General features: G+C 39.5%; 1 protein-coding gene across 1 annotated transcript; it reads right to left on the reverse strand.

Moving 5' to 3' along the window:
- Positions 1-3,373: 3,373 nt before the first annotated feature.
- NMUR2 (neuromedin U receptor 2) lies at positions 3,374-18,290 on the reverse strand. Its single transcript, XM_067730130.1, has 4 exons — positions 17,421-18,290; positions 10,705-10,789; positions 8,376-8,501; positions 3,374-5,005 (listed from the first exon to the last, which is right to left on the reverse strand). Exons 1-4 carry the CDS (start codon positions 18,135-18,137, stop codon positions 4,938-4,940), a joined length of 996 nt encoding a protein of 331 aa, XP_067586231.1. The 5' UTR covers positions 18,138-18,290; the 3' UTR covers positions 3,374-4,937.
- Between the last annotated feature and the right edge of the window lie 1,879 nt (positions 18,291-20,169).

A 20,169-nucleotide genomic window follows, 5' to 3' on the forward strand; every position in this document is an offset into this window, starting at 1 on the left:
TCAGTCCCATGTGGAATCAGTCCCATGTGGAATCCCCCAGTCCCATGGGGGAACTCAGGCACTGGAGTCAGATAGTTCTGGGTTCATAGTCACTAAGCAGTACGCTCACTAAGCATACTACTAAGCAGTACGCTTAGTAGATGTGTGTCCTTAGTCCCAACAGTTTGCTCCCTCTGGTAGTGTTCTACCTCCCACCCTTGTGGGCGAGGACCTCATGGCGATTGGAGTGTAGTGCTGGGCCCCCTAACTTTGGGATTGGCCATGTGACTTGCTTGCCATGAGAAACACATACTCCAGGTGGCCACTGGGTCCCCATCAGTGCCCCAGCCTCATTTGGAGTGGAGCCAGCCCAGCTACCCTGCAGATACATGAGTGAGGTGTAAACACTTACTGTTGTATGTCTCACTCAGACTTTGTGCTTGCTTGTCTATTTTCCCAAGCGTGAAGTGAGGCTAAGTCTTATTTTGTCAACCGTAAAAGGGGAATAATAGCAATACCTTCCTCTTAGTGAAGCTGTGAGAGCTTACTGAGCTAAGAGTACAAATGAATGTTATGAAGTAAAACATTTCAGTTCCTATTGTTAAAGAATTGGTAATCAAGTTAGGATCAGTATTAAAATTTTCAGTGTTTACGGAGGGAAGCATGAAATTATGATATTCCTTCTGTTGATATATTTAAATAAGCAAGGTTTACCCAAGCCTTATTAAGACATATTTTCAAAATATCTTTTTACTAACAAAACATTCTTATCATGCATTAACGTGGGCTTCTTAACATAAAAGTAATTTCATGTTTTTGAAATTAATGAAGTGCTTTTCTTTTTGAATTTTTTTTTTTTTAAACCAGCTCAGTCTAACCATTCTAGCCTTCTAAATTCACGGTGTATATTTTTTTTCACAGTGTGTATATTTCATGGGCAATAGTATAATTTGAGTATATGCAACAATTTCTAGGCTGTGTTAGGTTAGTTAAAACTTTCGAATGTTGACATTACCTAGAAAATATTTCCAAAGTATAACATATATGTATATCTAATGTAGAGTTTAAATGTGATGTAATGATTTAAAGGGGTGAAAAAAAGGGAGGGGAATAGATTGTTTAGATGAACTGAACCTTCCCTTGGCTGGCATAAACCTGGACAAGCTTCAGCTTCCTTACAATGTTTATATAGTACCTTTCCACATACTTAAAAAATGAGGTCTCCAGCCAAGTAGAGAGAATGTGGAAATTTTGCATCTTTTTACAATGACCCCTTTGGGATATTTAAAAACAGATGTATAGGGAAGAAAAGTAGATCTGTTGCTATTTTCTGTGCTAATATTAATGGACAGCATCCAAGGGTAATTCTTCCACTCTGGGTTACTTGTGACATGCTGATGAGGCTTTCATGTCATAATTAGTATGCTTTAGCTGATTTTATCTCTTACCTCTTTGGTCAAAATCTGGCCCATTGACTTTTTTTCAGTGAGTTAACTGCAGCTTTAAGTGGTCTGTAATTATAATGGTGCTATAGGGGATTTAGTCTACAAACAAATCACATACAGTCCAGCAAGATGGCAGAGTGCCAGCATATTGACAGATAGTCATGTGCTGATAAGCCAGCTCTCTGATGGGCAGTGTTTACCAATTTCTATGGTGTAAATATTTCCACTGAGGCTGATTTCAAGCGACCAATCATTTGACAACAGCCTCTCAAAATTCCTAAATATGTGATAATAAACTTTTGCAAGCCAGTCCAAGCCAGCACACCACTAAACAGTTAGTTCTTATACATACTGGACTCTTATGTAGAATAACGATGCTTTTTAATTATCCTGCAGTGCCTTCATTCAACTATAACTCATACATTAAGAGAGTGTCTTTATGTAAGACTGTTACGGGCCCTTTAGAATATGATTATAATAAGTTAAGTCATAGACTACTTTGAGGTGCTAATCAAAGCTATAAACGTTCTCTAAAAGAAAAAAAAAGTACACACTAAGAATTATGAATACGATTTCAGGGGATTCTTCTACCTCTGAAACTTGTCCATGGGTCTCAGATTAATAATCTCTGCTATCTCTTTGGGCCAAACTAATTTGGCAAGCAACATTGTGAATTTCATTGCTTCAGTTCACTAAGTTTGTGAATGACTAGAGAGCTCAAAATCACCATTGCACTGCAGAAAAGTTAAATTACCAATACTTTATTGATCATGTTTACTATCTGGCCTCTTCTGTCATTATTCTAAAATTCAGTGATCACAGGGAATTCAAGAGGAGATGATGTGGTCCATTACTGAGTTCAGTTGAGTAACATTGAACAATTTAGTTTTAGTTTCTCCTTTTATTCTACTAATTTTGTGTGAACGATTATATAAGCTAATCTAGGACTTGTGATATTTCAGTCTTCATTTTTAAATACAAGCTTCCTATACGTACATATGTGCATGTGTATGTATGTCTATATAGACAAAATTAACACTTTTTTCTCCCTTTTCTAGTGCTAGGCCTAATTAAACCTATTGCCCTCTGACTAGGTCAAACACCTTTTTTACATAGTCCCATAGTACTTGTATGTGGATTTTGTGGCACACTTCACAGTTAGATTTAAACAATTAATTTTGTAATGATTTTCAAAAATAATCATTTCTTCTATTATAATTTAAAGGCCAGGTGATGCCACATGCACATTACCTAATGGGTTCTGAAAATTTGTTGAATGAAAGAATTAATGATAATATTTTGGATATAAATGTTTAAGAGAGAAAAGATAAACAAGGAGAAAAAAAGAGACCAAAGTTTTAATGAAGCAACCGAATTACTAGCTTCAGTTTCAGTGTTGTTTCGTTTTCTATCCTTCCAGCTACAACAGCAATATTTTTAGCCCTGGTCATTTGGAGTTGACGTTGATGAGAATAATCATACTAGACCTTCAGTAGGCAAGAAGGAAACTCATTTCTCCTCCATTTTTGAGGGTTTTGTTTTGTTGAGTCTTTTCAGCTTAATTCTTAAATGACCAGAGAATTTCTGCTCACCAACATAAACCATCACTAAGAATTCAGATTCCTTAAAGTTGGCTTATAATTAGCTAAGCGATTTAAAAAATATATTGAATCACTTTGAAGAAGTGATGTCAGAGACCAGTATTCTCATTTTTTAGTAGAATGGTTCTTTCAACTTGGGGAGAATTCAGAGACTAAAAAGCTAGAGCTTGCATGTTTCATCATCAGTAAAGCCTGGGGCTGAGAAGAGCCTTCTCACGTGGCAAGCACAGCAGGCATGCCGTTATAATCATGGCTGATTAAACGGCCAACTGAAGGTCAGACGACCCTGTCAGAAACAGAATCTTAGTCTTTCAGCTCTTTAACACGGTTTCATTTGGAGCTGTTTATTTGGCTCAGTACATTGGAATGTGAGACAAGTCATCACATATTTATTGAACATCTACCACTGTTATCGATATTGTCAGGATTCCAGTAACAGCAAAAAGGAACACAGGCTACTTCATGCCTTTGACAAATTTACATTCTGGCAAAGCAAGAATATAAATCATGGAAATACAGAGCAGTGCGAAGAAAGAGCTTAAGAGACATAAACTGATAGAAGAGTCAGATACCACTTCTATTTGAATAAATCAAGCATGGTTTCATGGAAGAGGTACCACTTTGAGCTGGACATTGAAGAATGGGTAGGATCTCATCAGATGGAGAATGGAAATATAGAAGGCATTCTATAAACATATATATGCAGCTGGGGAAACGGGGGTGTGTTTTCATAAGCGCAAGTATTTCAATTTGAGTAGAAATATATAGTATTTGTGATGATACAATGGAAGGTGAGTCTGGAAGGTAGATTTTACCCATATTATATGAGTGACAGTGTTATAGAGGTAATGAAGGATTGAGTAGGGGGAAGTCATGGGTTTGAGACCAATAGTCACCATTTGACTTGTCTCTGTTCTGAGACAGTAGACGTACCTCTGTCTGCTTATGACATAAGTTATTAGAAATCCAAGTCTAGACCAAATTATGAAACAACTAAGTTTATGTTTGGTATGGTTTGATTCTTTGGACCTTCCACCATAGCCTTCTCCCTCTTCCCATTCTTCTCTAAGTGGAACTTGTATCTAATTCCACCCCTGGTGAGGAATGTCTGGTAATGACTTGGGGATTGGAACAGGTGGGAATAATAGTTCTGAGGAGCATTCCTGTGTTATCAGGAGGACTCTTAAAGTCAAAGACTTCAGGACTCCAAGGAATCACATTATAATGGCACAATATGAGGCAGTAGGGTAAATAGCTTGCTATGGAAGAACTGGCGTGGACCCCTCAAATCATATAAACAGCTTCTCCATGTCTCCCTCTGTGTCTCACAGAAACCACTGGTTGTAGGAAAGACAGCCTGATTCAGAGTGTGAATAACAGGACAAACCATTCCCAATAGTGGAAATGGCTCAAAGTATATGTGCCATGCTTTGCTAGTCATGTTCTTTTCATGAACTAATAAAGGGGCATGAAGCAGTTAAGATAGTGGAAAGCTAACTAAAAATCAGGAGGTTCTGGGTTTTAGATCTAGATTTAAGTAGCAGTTTTCACATTTGTTAAAAAAAAAAAAAACACCTAGAATTGGATATATAAGTTCTAAGGGTCATTTTACCTCCGTAATATCATACAGGAAGGCGTAAATTATGGGATGTCCCTCCCTCTAGTGTGGAGCCATAGAGGAACGTCAGCTCTTTGAGAGTTCCTTTCTTAGTGCCTGTCCAGTACAGAGGGCTGTGGGGAAATGAGAGCTGCAGATGGACAGCTGACAAGGGAACTGGGGACCCACATCTTCGGTCAGCTTCACAAGGTGACATTCTGTCAGGAAGATGTTCTGCTGCACAGATGGCCCCTGTGGGTGGTTCTGGGAGGGCCGCTGTTTGCAGGAAGGAGTGATCACATTCCGGAATGCTGCTCAGAAGCGGCGAGAGAGTAGGTTGTAGATAATGGGGTTGACAGCTGAGCTCAGGTAGAAGAGGACACCTGGAATGCAGGAGATTAAGAGACATGCCCAGGAGAAATTGGGGGAGAGGTATGACAGGGAGAAGCATAACTATTTAACAAAGGTCTTGAATCCCTTTGATTGCCTCGTTTGGAAGTGATAATATACATAAGACTCTAATTGAGAATACAAATTCTCTGAACAGATCTACCACCTGTGTACTTAGAAATCAAACCCAGAAAGATTAAAGAGTCTTGGAAAAATTGAGGCTGGCATGGGATCTCTCTGAGATGTTTGGCAACTTCCTTTGATCCCCACTTGTTTAATCAACGAACATGTTCCCATAGCATTAACGAGAGATGCTTAAGTATCAGAGGAAAGAGAGATTTTTTTTTTTTATCTCATTGGAGTTTTGCTTAAATCTATCATTTGAAACTGCAAGTAATGGAGGAATAGTAAATCAGTCAAGGCATAGTCTCTGCTGAGACTTCTTAAAATGCTAAATATCTCTTCAAAGAAGTATTCCCCAATGTCTTTTCCCTGCCTAGCCTTTCCCCTTGATGGTTCTTCCCACCTTATTTCCCACCTTATTGAATATTTGTATTTTTCCATTTGTTTTCTCCTCCAAATGTCTTGCACACTGCCATTTTCTTGGTTGGTATTCACTTTTCCTTTATTACCGTATCCTATTCTATTTTCGCAAGGCCCAAGGGGAGCCTAAGGTTGAGAATCAGAGGACTTAGTTTCTGATCTTGGCCTTTGCTTGTTCTGTGACCCTGGACAGAACGGGCACTTCAATTTCCTTTTCTCTGTAAAGTGGGGATGATAATACCTTTTTAACTCACCTCCCTGGATTATTGTGAGGATTAAATTGAGTTACTGTCTACAGAAGGGCTGAGAATAAGAATATAAAACAAGTGATAGGTGCTGTCCTCAACACATTCACTGTTGTCCTCATTTATATAGTTCAGGACATTCAGAGTGCCATATGCCCTGTGGACAGAATTGGGCAGGGAGGAGTGTAGGACGGTAATATTTCTATAGACTGTTAATTTGTTCAATAAAGAAATACTGGGATTCCCTGGTGGCGCAGTGGTTGAGAGTCCGGCTGCCGATGCAGGGGACACAGGTTCGTGCCCCGGTCCGGGAAGATCCCACATGCCGCAGAGCGGCTGGGCCCGTGAGCCATGGCCGCTGAGCCTGCGCGTCCGGAGCCTGTGCTCCGCAACGGGAGAGGCCACAACAGTGAGAGGCCCGCATACCGCAAAAAATAAATAAATAAATACTGATTGAACTCATTATACGACTTTGAGGCACATTGGAAGGTAGTGGATTTAGACTTTGTTCTCCAAGGACTTGGAATAGTATTGCAGAACAAGATTTATGCCTAATTTCAGTAATTAACAAAAGGATGGTACCAAACAGTATCCGTTAAGAAAAGAGCAAAATATGTGACACCAACAGTCATGCTATGGAAATTCACGTGATGGCATAAACACAAGAACTCTAATGGTCATGACAAATTTAATGGGGGTGATTGGACTCTAGCGAGACCATGAAATGGGTAGGAGATATTGGGGAAGAGAGGAGAGAGTGCTGCAAGTAGAAGGCTTAGCGTGCACCAGTGTGCTAGAGAATGATTATTGTGCAAGAATAATGCAGAATGTGCAGAAATCCCTAATTCACCAGTTTGACAAGCATTCAATACATGGTTTATGAATGAAAATACTATAACTTGAGGGTCAAAAGGCAAGTGGGGCCATTTCTGGGGTAGCATTTAAGAGGTTTAGACATCATCTGGTTGGCAAGGTGGGGAAGGGAGAAATTACATCTTAACAGGAAAATTTTATTGTAAATGAACAACTTGGGAATCTTAAAATGGTTGTCTTGATGCCTCTGGAGAAGTGTAGATCAAGCTTCATGTGATCTTGTGTGTTTTCCAATTTTTTTAAAGAATAACTTATTTTATTTAAAAAAATTTTTATTAGAGTAGAGTTGATTTACAATGTTGTGTTAGTTTCAGGTGTGCAACAAAGTGAATCAGTTATACATATATCCACTCTAGTATTGAGTAGAATTCCTTGTGCTCTACAGTAGGTCCTTATTTGTTATCTATTTTACATATAGTAGTGTATATATTATTTAAACACTCCCATTTTCTAAGACTAACCACAAAGATCAGAGCCATAAACATTTTTGATTTTTTGTCCAGAATAATAAATAGTTTAACGTGGAGGAAAGTCCTAATGTCCAGGTATAAACTGTACACAAGCCCTGCTGAGTACAAAAAAGATGGTTGTAGAAAATAGATAATATATATGGTATTCAGTATACATATGAATGCTATTGTTTCTGTTCTGTGCACATCTGGAGCTTAACTTGCATAAATTGATCTTATCTTTCTTCCTTAATGATGTCTTTGATAAAGAGCCCATAGGACCGTCCAGTGACTAGCAGAGGTAGAGGGATAGAAGTGGTGTGACCCTAAGACTAATAGTTACACTGACTGGGAAAGAAAGACTCAGGTGGCCATTCTTTGCTGCATTTTAGAGGAAAGAACCCTGAACTGGAAGTTAGGTGACTCAGGCTTGAACCTTGTTTTTACCATTTGCCAACTGAGTGTCTTTGGACAAGTCATTTCTTCTTTGTAGAACTGTTTTGTAACCATAAAATGTTGATGATAATATCTACTTTACAAACTTGTGATGGTTGTAGAAGATAGGCTATAGCATTTTACAGCTTAAAAAGTTCTTCAATAGCTATTATTTTATTTGCTTCTTACCATCAGCCTGTGTTGTATATAGAGCAGGCATTATTGCCACCTTACAGTTGAGGAAACTTTGGCAAGAAGAAATCCATATTCTGCGTATCACTCAGAATATAAATGGTGGTATTGAGATGCAAATCCAGGTCCTCTGATTTAGTAACCTTTCAACCACTCTCTCTCATATTCTATGGTGTCCTTAACAAGCAGCATTAAAGTAGCCTAAAAGCAGACCTTGAGGCCCCATGAATACGCTTTGGCTGGCTTTCATGAGGGTCTAACACTTGCTGAAGACAATACAGGATTTCAGGGACATGGATGTTTAATAAATAAGAACCAATTAAATCACATGGCCATTGAAAGGAGAACCAAAGGAATCATTCCTTTGACCATTTTCCTGCTGTAACCATCAAGCTTAGAGTTGAGGTCTTTCATAAGGTAGTGTCTCAAATAGTAAAAAGGTGTATTTCTTTTGAACCTGTAACATATGTAATCAATACTTAAATAAAAATCAAGTGTCTTCATTACAGTATGGCAGATCCCCATGATAAATTGGTATATACAGATAGAACCTACTGCTCTAAGCAAGATGAAGAGGCTGCAGTTACCTGGACACCTGTGATACACCCCAACGAGCTAAATTTTACCTGATACCACATGGATGAGATTGAACACAGCAGCCAGGGATTCAGTCCACTCCTCCACAAAGCTGAAGAAGAGCCGATCAATGTGGAATGGGGCCCAACAGATAGCAAACACTAAGACCAAGACAACTGGGAAAGGATGATGAAGGGGAGAGTCAAAGGCAGTCAAAGCAAGAATAGGTATACAGTGCCCACCCTGAGTTCATCCATTCCTTCTAGCATTTCCCCTCCATCTTTGTTACATTATAATTGCTAATGGCCAACTAGATCCTAAAGAGACTCTACATAGAATATGTAAACATGAGAATGAATTTTATAGGATTGAGAATCAGTTTTCCATATGGTTGTAAAGGATTTCTTGTGTAATGTAAGTTTCCTTCAGGATATTTAGAATAGTATTGAATGTATTCAAAGTTCTGAAAACATTCTATTGTGGAAAATAAATTATGTTGCAGGTAGACTGTTGGAATCACATAAACTGGATATATAAGTAAAATGATTGTGTTCAAGCAACTTGGTGTTCTTTAAAGTTATAGATTAATAACAAACTATGAAGTATAGTATGAATTTGTCTGTTTTTCTAGAAAAAAAATTAGACGTTTCTATGATTTTAATCATTTAAAATTCTGTAAGGTGTCAGGGGAAAGAGAAAGGTCAAACAACCATGAGCGTAATACAAGCATCTTAGGATTGGGATGGGGATGTGTCTATTATATTATAAATTGCTAGAGCACAGAATTCCTTCCACTTCCTTTATGTTTGTTTTTACATTTATTTTCAAATGATTACAGATTTACAGGAAGTTGCACCTTCCAGTTTCTTACTTTCAGCTCCCAAGACAGAGATTGGTGCTACCATAGTTTCTCTAAGGGGCATTTATTCTCCAGAAAAATAAACATGTATGTTTTTTTCTCTCCTGAAGTTGTAAAATACTTTCCTTTCCTTTCCTTTTGAGGCTTGAGATTTACCTCAAAATAATCTAGTAGGGGCTAAAGGAGAGATAAGGATATAGAGGAAACAAGATGAGCTATGAGCTGATAACTTTTAAAGCTGGGTGATGGGTATTTTGGTGTTCATTTTACAATTCTCTGTACTCAAGAGCACACTTGATGTTTTCCATAGTAAATAGTACATATGTTTCCTGTTGGCATTAAAACACTCAGAGTAAGTTGTCTGCCTGCATGATGTGGTTTCAGGAATATCTGGAAGATTCTGCTGAATTTACCTCCCAAGAAAAAGTCCCTAATCTGCTTACTACTGCCTACAATTCCCTCTAGTTAAAAATTTAATTCATGTTATAATTAAACTCTCTGCCCCAAAGGCAAATAGTTCACAGTATATTTTATCATTGTGACTTTAATGTGAGTACACTTCAAGTCCTTTTGTGAGAGATTATGATCAAAGAGAAATGGGGAGAAATATTGAAGACACTCGATTTCTTAGTAGGGAAAGTCAAGTGCTAACAGGGGCTAAAAAATTTCAAGAAGGTGATTAGTAGAGTTGAAAAGACATACAGTGACCTCACAGGTTTTTGGGTTTTTTTTTTTTTTTTTTTTTTGGTTCATAGACGTCACATAGTTACAGTGAGTGTTTCATATGCATATTCGCCTGGAGGATTTGTTTCTTCCAAATTTCATGCTGTGACTTGGAAAGTATATTATAAACCTCCTTTCTCTAATTGATTGGTATCTCATTAGACCAGTTGGATCATATATTTTTATAACATTCTTTTGGGAGAGTGTGAATCAGTGCCTGGATGTGTTTTAAAATATCTATATAAAAGAGTGTACCGTTTATATAAAATCATACAATGTTATAAGAGGAATGACTACTTAGAAGGATTCTCAGCCAGATGTCCTTATTCTGGAAGTAAAAGATCCCATGGAGTCCAAGCTTGGGTATCAGGGGGCTCAGGAGCCCCCTGAAATGGATTGTAAAACATTTGATGTATGTTCGTTCGTACACTTTCTGAGTGGAGAATTCACTGTTTCCACGATATTTTTAAAGAAACCCATAACACAAAATCGGTAAGAACCACCTGCTCATTTTAGGGGGGAAAAGAGATACTTAAAGGCTCTTAGAGTGGATATGATTTACCAAGCATTGAACAGAGTGTATTACAATGGTTGCGATTTAGTGTGTTATTCTGAGGTTTAAAAACCAAAATAGAACAAAATAGACAGGTCCTAGATGCTTGAGTAAGCCACAGAAGATCAGAACATGACACTACGTTTCAGGAGAATTTTGATCCAGATCCCAGCAGCACTTGATCAATACCAAATATAACTCCTTTGCTTTAACAAACAAGCAAAATACAAAATGGAGGACTCACACAGCATTTTAGTGACTGATTTTCTGGATGGTCTTTGAATATTTGCAGTTACTTCATCTGCTTCAAGGGGTTGGTCTTTCTTCAGCTGCAAGAGAAATGCAAAGAGATATAAAGAAAGGGAAAGATTTTTTCCTCCCATTAACAGCTGAGAAGTGTGACTCTAACACTCATTTTGCAGACAAAAAACTGGACTTAAAGAAATGTAAGAATTTGTTAACATGTAAGAATATGTTTAACCATAAGTTGGAGGTGGAGTTGGATCAAGGTCACCTAACTCAACTGGATAGATGGTTGTGGCCAAGTTCCAGGCAACCATTTACCCTATGCTACTCTGTAGAACCCTAGTTTTGTAGCATATTAATAGATATTCCTTGAAAAATAAGAAATTCTGAAGTTAAAAAATGTTAGGCTTTTTCATTCATCCATTCATTTATTCAATAATTATTAGACATCTATTAGAATGACATCCCTCTGCCATGTGGTGGGTAGGCAGTAGAAAACAAAAACAGGTATTATTTCTGCTTCATGAAGTTTATAGTCTTTATTTTGGGTCTTCTCAGAGCCTTAAAGTGCTAATGGACATTACACATTTCCATGGGGGACAGTGTATCACCTTTCCTCCACCCTTACCTTGCACATCCCACATCTCCCACCCTCAAAGGGGATAGTGCTTCTTTGACTAAACAATACCCTTCCCAACCCATTTCTGTGGAACACCTGGTACCATCTTGAGAAGCACAATTTGGGGAAACTCTGCTTTACAAATATTACCCATAAGGGTATATGTGTTTCTGAGTTTAGATGTTAAAATATACTCCTCCTTGTTGGAAGATATGGTGATCCTTAAAGTAGCATCTGAAAATTTCAAATATTAACACTTCCTGTACATGCAATCTCTCTTGCCCAGTTCAAGTCCCACCTACTTGTGGCTACTGTAGCCCATTGTCCTCTCCTTCCTCTGAACTCACATACCACTGAAGAGCTACATCATTCATCTAGTTGTGAATTTTTTCTCAATTCATATGTTTCTAATTTGTGGTGATAGTCAGCCAGATAAAAGAAGCTTTAAGGTCTCATGATAAACTACCATCATATATCTAGAAGATAATATAGTATATATTTGCCGATTGGTTCTCCAGCATTTATTCTCCTCTTCTCTTACCAATTGTGCCCTGATTTTCCTAGTGGATTTACTCCTTCTCCATTTCATAGTCATTAATTTGGGTGGGAATGATCCCATCTCCAGATACAGGTTTAGTCCCTAGATAACTTAGCTGCTCTCCTTCAGTCACAGTGTTTGGATAATTGAGACCAATGAGATTTCAGATATTTGCTTATACGTTTAGGAATGAAAGTTTCATTTCTCTTTTATTGGAACTACCAGAGGGAGCTTTTTGTTTTTTCCTCACCATAAGGAATGTGCTTAGAGCCACCAGTGGACTGCTATGCAGATTTGGAGGTTGAAACCAATACCATAGAAAGAAGAGCAAAGAAAAAGAAATAAAGTTAGGTCCTTGATGACACTGTGTGTCTTACTGGATTAATCTTCCCCAAGAGCCAGCTCTCCCTCTGGATTTTTCAGGTCTATGCTCTCTTTCATATTTTGTCAGATTGAGTTGGAGTTCCCTCATTAGCAATGTAGAAAGTCTTGACAAACTAAGGCCATCAGTGGAAGGAAAATTCAACCTGTTTTATATAGTCTCAGAGTAGATTAGGATCAATTTATTGAATTATAGGGAGACATATTTCAATTCAGTATAGAGAAGAAATTAGTGTGCTATGTGCAACAGTGGAACAGAATGCTCTAAGACGCAGTGAGCTTCCTGGGCTAGATGGCATTTTTATAGAATATTTAATTTATTTATTTTTAATAAATTTATTTATTTATTTATTTTATTCTTTTTGGCTGCATTGGGTCTTCATTGTTGCATGTAGGCTTTCTCTAGTTGCGGCGAGTGGGGCTACTCTCTGTTGCAGTGCATAGGCTTCTCATTGTGGTGGCTTCTCCTGTTGCCGAGCACGGGCTCTAGGTGCGTGGGCCTCAGTAGTTGTGGTGCACGTGCTCAGTGGTTATGGCTCGTGGGCTTAGTTGCTCCACGGCACGTGGAATCTTCCCGGACCAGGGCTCGAACCTGTGTCCCCTGCATTGGCAGGTGGATTCTTAACCACTGCGCCACCAGGGAAGTCCCTACAGAATATTTTAGAGAAGGTATTTAAAATTAAATAAGACTTGGAAGAAAAGATCATTAATAGTTGCCTCCAAAGTTCAACAAATCAATATCCTGTCTCTAACAAACATGTAAGCTCCTAGAAGTCAGGTTGCTTTCAGCATTGCACTGCCCTTAAGTATCCACGTGGATGATTAACAAAACTGGCCATCTGTCTCTTGGATATATTGGTGTTCCCTACATATACCTGTGTCTTCAGAAAGTGAGGGATTGAAGTTCTGTGAGATTTGACCCTTCGGAGTCACCTAGAACTTGAACGAAATAGGAGAAAATATTGTGCAGTTATTAGGAATAAATGGGAGAGAACTAAAGGTGATGTTATTAATATACTAGTAAAACAAAATAATGCAGGTATAGTTCTTAACTCAATGGCTGGCACATGATACTCAGTAAGTTATAGATTGTGATTCTGGGAGTTCCCTGGTGGCCTAGTGGTTAGAATTCCGGGCTTTCACTGCCATGGCCCGGGTTCATTCCCTGGGTGGGAGACTGAGATCCTGCAAGCTGCACAGCATGGCCAAAAAAAAAAAAAGTTTCATATATTGTGGTTCTGATTATTGTCCTGGGTTTACTCGAAAGGCATTTTTATGAAATATTTATTTGTCACTGTAGGCCCACTCATGTGCATTACTGAGTCCCTTCTAGAAATTCTCCTTCTCATGGTACCATTCACCACAAGCTGTACCCGTGCTAATGCAAAGAAGCATCCAGATACACTGAGAAGAAAACCACTGGTGTTGAAGGTTAGAGCAATGCACCAAACTGCACATCTTCCTAACTCATCTTCAGTTATGTTCTAATGATTTCATACCACTTAAAAAATTTTGTCCTTAGTACAAGGTAGTTATTCCATTATTTGATTCCAGTCCATAGTCAAGAACAAAGAAAGATTTTTAAGATCTGTTAGTCACTTCTTCGGTGGGTCTAACTATTCTCACTGGGAATTTCTCCACCCCAGGGAAAAACTTCCTTAAATCAAACAGCAAGCAAATGGTGCACACACTCTTTTTATGAACAGGCTTCTTGTACAACTCAGTTTGCACTGAAAAGAAAAATGATGTGTCTATTAATCATCACATTTCAGCTTCCTTAGGTTACAGTGACACAACTAGCCAACTAGAAGAAGAGTCAGAAACAGAATATTTATGCATATTATACATTGTCCCAGCAGAATTTGAAAGGGTTGACATAGTAGAATAGAATCCAGTTTGTCTAGCCAATATTAAATGCTGCTTTATTTCTTGTTGAATAATTTCATTTCCCTTCAGATGTTTGGTAGAGTAGATATTTGTCCATTAATTATTCTCACCCACCCCTAAACACTTTAAAAGTCAACTTACAAAAATAGGAGAGGAAAATTGTCATCACTCTATAGGAAGTTCAGAACCCTTCCTACGTCACTCCTTTTATTTATTTTTATGTAAGATGAAAGGTAAAGGGGAGACGTGAGGTTGATTATCATTCAGATTGATGTATAATCCTGATCAGTTGTTTATACTGCTTAAAATCATTTCACCAGCTGTTCATTTATGTAGACTGTGATTCATTTATATAGCTTTAGGATGCCAAGATATAATCATAGCTTTTGTGTAAATATCTCTATAATCTGAACAAAATCCGTTTATTTAAAAAAAAACCAGTCCAACCCTGTTTGTCCTGGCTGAATTCTGCTACAATTCATAATCCATCCTCTTTGGCTCAAGCTTTAATGCTGCATGTGGGAGATACAAGGACTAGGTGAGAGCTTCCCAGGTGGGAAGGAACTTGCCCTGGGATTGCCTGTTTCCCAACTCCATTATGTTCGAACCCTGGAGAGCAGCTCAGTGGACACTTGTGTCCTGTAACGATGGAGCAGCTCTGATTGTTCAGCTTTGAACATACGTATTGCTCCCCTCCTTCTTCCCTGGTCCTGGGATTACATCAGTCTTGGTTTTCTGCCTTCTGAAGGCAATGGGGCCCACAGTCAATCATAACTTTCGACTTGCCATGAGAATCAGTACTCCTCAGAATTGATTGAATCTCTTCAAAAATCTTTTAGATCAAAAAGGCTTTTTGAGACAGTGTTTTCAAGTCTCCCATTTTGAAGGTAGAGAAGCTGAAGTCCAGCAATAAAGGAAATAATTTAGCCTCATTTACTCATTCATTGAGCTTACAGTCTAGTTGGAGAGGAAGAAGTTAAGGAACCACAAATATAGAATTATAAATTGTGATAAATGCAATGATGGGAAATTGCTAAGAATCATGAGCACCTAGAGAGGAACCAGGTGGTTAGGGAATCAGGGAGAGCTTCCTGGAGGAAGTGTGAGTGAAGTATGATTTAAAGGATCAGTGGGGGTTAGAAAGGCAAAAACGATTGTGGTGGTAGACAGAAGGAACATTTCTGGCAAAAATAGAGCAAAAGGTGCAAAGGTCTTGAGACCAATGCCACAGACTAAGGCCTACTTCTGATTCCCAGCCTAGAGGTCTTTAAATTAAATGTTACTATAGAAGTGGCATTCTAAGCCATAGTTCCTTTCCTGGTGTCCTCTGGGTAACACCTCATCCTTCCTGAGAATAGGATGCTGTAAGTTGCACTACACACACAAAGCAAACTAGGGTGGTTTCTAAGCCGTTGTCTGAGCTGTCACTTAGCTTCTGATACAAGGTAGCTGTAGATTCATGACAACCAAACAAAGTGACACTTAAATTAATTGCTTGGGGGGAAACGTGTTTCCTATTCACAGTTAAATATTTCCTCTAAATTGATCCAAGGCAAGCGATTGTTTGCCGTTTGAAGAGATGGTATTGATAAATTTGGGATGGATATTTCTCATAGGGCTCATGATATTTGGAATCATGCAGAAGTCCTTTCCGCCACAGTTGGATACACAGGGCTTTCTAAAGACATGATGACTGTGAACTAGTCTGGGTTGACACTTGTCTCTGGGAATTATAGGGGCCAGCCCTCCCGGAGACTGGCATAACTCTGCCTGATTAGATTTACTCCTGTGTCCAGACATCTGTTGTACTTAAAATCTATTCTCTCTCCTTAGACGTTGCCACTCTGCTTAGGCACAGTATTTATTTGAAAGGACCATCTGTGGAACACTCATTTCTGACACACACCTTTCTCAGAGATGCACTGAGATGGGAGTATATTAATTATCACATAATACGTGGTATCAGAGCCATCTTGGTATGTATGATGTGAATGTGATGTCTGCTTTGTTTTACTTTCATTTATAATTCACATTGCTCCCACTCACAGATTTTCCTTTCCTTTTTTTTTAGGGAATCACAGGCTGTTAGAGCTATCAGGAGACTTAGATATGATCTGATGTAACCTTTTCATTTTATAAATGTAAAACCTAACTCCAGGAAAGAATTAAGGGGCTTTGCCTAAAGGCATATTATATGTGAGCTCCAGACCTGGGAGTCTAAGTGGTCTCATGACTATTTCCTACACAACCTACCTATTAAATGGGTATAAAACTGTCACAGTTAGATTTCATCTCTATGAATTTGGCTGCAGAATATACCAGGAAAGGAATCATATAGACTCACTCCTAACTTCATCAAAAGCAAAACAAAACAACAGTTTCAGACAATTCAGATCCAGGAAAAAAGAAAAGGAAAGAAAGAAGAAAGGAAAGAAGGAAAAAAAGGAAGGAAGGAAGGAAGGAAGAAAGGGAAAGAAAGAAAGAAAAGAAAAGAAAGAAATTGGTTTACCGTGATGAGCACAGGAGAGAAAGCTCTAATTATAAAATGTTGCAAACTAAGTAATAATATTCTGTTAATTCCAGCTATCTCTTATTCACACTGTCTTCAAATCTATTTTATGTACTCTGTTTAATTCCTTGTCCCTCAATCTCCACCTGTTGAAAAGAAGTCCAGGTTGATCTCACTTAGGCCATATTTTTGCATTTTAATCTGATATTTCAACCAAAGGATCAAAGCAACCACAAAGAAGGGTCTGACTTTAAAACTATACTCATCTTGGAGTATAAAATAGGCAGGGATTGTTTATTTTATACTCAGACCAAGTTGGTGCAGAGGAAAATTTCAATGCAGGCAAAGCAGGTGAGGGCAGGAAAGAGACAGCAGGGTGTGAAACAGTCTCTCCGTGGGCAGCTACCTTGTGCTATTTAAAATGAGGCTCAACCTCAGACCTACTGAATCAGATTTTCCTGGAGGGAGCGACCTGCCCATGGGTACCCATAGTGAGGTTTCCAGGTGATTTGTAGGAACACCTAGGTTTGAGAACCACAGGTATAGAGGGAAGAACAATGGAAGGTGAGTTAAAGGAAATGATTTATAGTTGTGGTTACTGTTTGTCCAATTTGAATCCAGTCCTTTAACTTCCAAGTTTCCCCTCTGAGCTCATCCTATTTTTCTCTATGCTCCCTTCCAATTCTGAACTTCTCCAGTTCTAAATGTTTCTCCGAACTTTGAGTAAGAGAAAAAAGAAGGGATGCTGCCATAACGGTTGCAGCCAGCTTGGATACTCACTTTGAGCCCCATGAGGTAGTAGAGGACACTGATGACCGTCATGGGGAGGATGTAGAAGAGGAAGGAGGTGACCTGGATAATGAAACTGTAGATCCACATGGGCTTAATGATCGTACAGGTGGCAGAGCCCGGGACGAAGGACCCATTGGGGAAGTAGCGGAGCTCGATGCCGTGGATGCTGGTGTTGGGCAGAGACAAGAGAACAGAGAAGCCCCAGACGAGGCCGAGGATTCGGAGGGCCCGCCGCCGGGTGCTCTCCAGCTTGGCACGGAACGGGTGGAGGATGGCCACGTATCGCTCCACGCTGACCGCGGTGATGCTGAGGACGGAGGCGAAGCACACCGTCTCAAAGAAGGCCGTCTTGAAGTAGCAGCCCACGGGCCCAAAAAGGAAGGGGTAGTTGCGCCACATCTCATAGACTTCCAGGGGCATCCCGAGAAGCAGGACCAGGAGGTCGGAGACAGCCAAGCTGAAGAGGTAGTAATTGGTGGGTGTCTTCATAGTCTGGTGCCGAAGAATCACCAGGCACACCAGGAGATTGCCAACGACCCCCACCACAAAAATCAGGGTATACACCACAGACACCGGCAGGAAGAGGTGGCTGCGTGGAGGCCCGCAGAGCAAAGCTAGGTAGTCATCAGTGTTGTTCAGGTATTTCTTGAATGGATCTTCCAGTTCCTTTTGGTAGATCCAGGAAACATTCTCATGTTTTTCCATCACTGCCGTTAAAATCCAAGACCTGAGCCTCCTCTGGAATGATCCTCTGTCTCAAGCTGAGCCAGAAAAGAAAGAGAAAGCAGGCAGGCAAAGCACAGGCTCAGTGAAGGAGGCCGGGAGAGGGCTAGTGCTTTAGCAACGTTGGGCTGCTCAGACCTCAGATCCCTTCTGAAGAGCCCCCCGAGACAGAAGCCCCGCCCCTCTGCGGGCTGTGGGCCAATGTGTGTGTCAGACGCTCAGTAAGAGGACAGCTGGGTGGGGCGTGCTAGCTTCCGGTGCAGGAAGCAGGAGACGACGGGGAGACGTTTCTCTGAATTGACAGGAGCTGGGAAAGCAGAGCTGTCACAGACGGTGACACTAAGTTAAATAAGGTGTTGGCACTCGGAGCTGTGCATTTTGCAAAGTTTTGGGAATCTGGGTGGAAATACAAATTTAGGTCGCAAGGTCATGGGTAGAAGAGTACAAATCTCCATTGATCCTTGTCACCTGTACAGCATAACAAAAATGGGAGATCAATAGATTTCTCAAGTTATCTTGTTCCATTGGCAATTCAGGGCTCCCTGGGGAAAGTGTGATCAATATGCCTTTTTGGTTTTGATTGTGTCCACGATAGAATCCAACACCTGCATGTCATCTCGCCCTGCCTGCTGCCTGACACTTCAATCTCTTTAGACAGTACCTTGCTGTTGCAGAAGTCAGTAGGATTTAGAATCAGGAACGTCTGTAGAAACGCTGTAAGACTTTGGGAAAGTTACTCCAACTCTCAGAGCCACATTTCCTTATCTGTAAATTGGAGATTCATTCATTCTGTTTTATTCAACACATACTTCTTGAGGATTTACTGTGTACCAGGTAGTGTTCTAGGCTTTGTAGAAACATCAGTGAACAAGCAAGACAAAGTCTCTGGCTACATGGAACTTTTCTTATAATAGGGAATTCTGAAAATGTACAAGCAAACAAATGAATTAATATAATTTCAGATCATAATTTTTGCTGTAAAGAAAAAGAAGGATAAGGGACCTACAAACATAAGACTGGAGGCATTCTTTTATCAAGAATGGTCAAAGAAAATTTATCTCAGGAGATGTCATTTGGGCTGAGTTCTATCAGATGAAAAGTCAAGCATCAAAGAGCTGAGGGAGGTGTATTCCCAGCAAAAGTTATAGCAAGTGCAAAGGTTCTGATGCAGTAACAAGTTTGATGTGTTTTAGAAACATCAAGAGGGCCAGTATAGCTGGAACTTAATGAGTGGACAGGAGAGTATGAGTGTTTAGACTGAAATGACTGGAAGGGACCAGATTATATAAATTTTTCTAGGATTTGATAGAGTTTGGATCTTATTCAAAATGCAGGGACTTTGGATCTGATTCAAGCTGCAGAGAAATCTTTGGAGGGTTTTGAGCAGGAGGGTTGCTCCCAGGGCCAGTAACTCCCCAGTGTCTCTGGACTGTTTCTGCCCATAGATTGAACAGGCTTCCATATTACGATAGAAAATAGAAATGCAGCATTGAATTTATCAGCAGAGGTAAGTCTGAGCAAACACAGGGCTACCCTCTGTGGCTGAAACCAGGTGGGCCAAGGGGATATGATATGGGGGTATCAGTGTCATCTGTGAAAATCTTTCAAATAAAAAAAAAACAGTAGCTAATATTTATTAAGCACTTATTCTTCCTAGGCACTATTGTAAATATTTTATATATAGCACATGCAGTCTCTACAATAATTCTATGTGGTAGGTTCTTTTTTTAAGTCTGCATCACGGGTGAGGAAACAAAGGCACACACTTATAGGGCTTGTTGAAGCTCACATAGTGTATCAGTCATTTGGGTTAAGTTATGTTTCAGTAACAAAAATTCCCAAATTTTAGTGTATTAAAGTAAGCAAAGGTTTATTTCCTGCCTATTCTACCTATCCATTCAGGGTTACCTAGTAGCTTCTGTTACACGTTGTTCTCACATTGGGATGCAGGCTCCAACCTATGCTTCCATAATCCCCAAAGGAAGATGCCCAAAGGGGACCTTGGCTCTTGAAT

Source organism: Pseudorca crassidens, chromosome 3, assembly GCF_039906515.1.
Source record: "Pseudorca crassidens isolate mPseCra1 chromosome 3, mPseCra1.hap1, whole genome shotgun sequence".
NCBI classification, from domain to species: Eukaryota; Metazoa; Chordata; class Mammalia; order Artiodactyla; family Delphinidae; genus Pseudorca; species Pseudorca crassidens.

Coding starts and splice junctions, on each gene's coding strand:
- NMUR2 (XM_067730130.1), bottom strand. CDS start 18,137: ATGGAAAAACATGAGAATGTTTCCTGGATCTACCAAAAGGAACTGGAA. Junction 10,790..17,420: donor ACTACCTCATGGGGCTCAAA/GTGAGTATCCAA, acceptor TTTCTCTTGCAG/CTGAAGAAAGACCAACCCCT. Junction 8,502..10,704: donor ATCAGTCACTAAAATGCTGT/GTGAGTCCTCCA, acceptor ATCCTTTCCCAG/TTGTCTTGGTCTTAGTGTTT.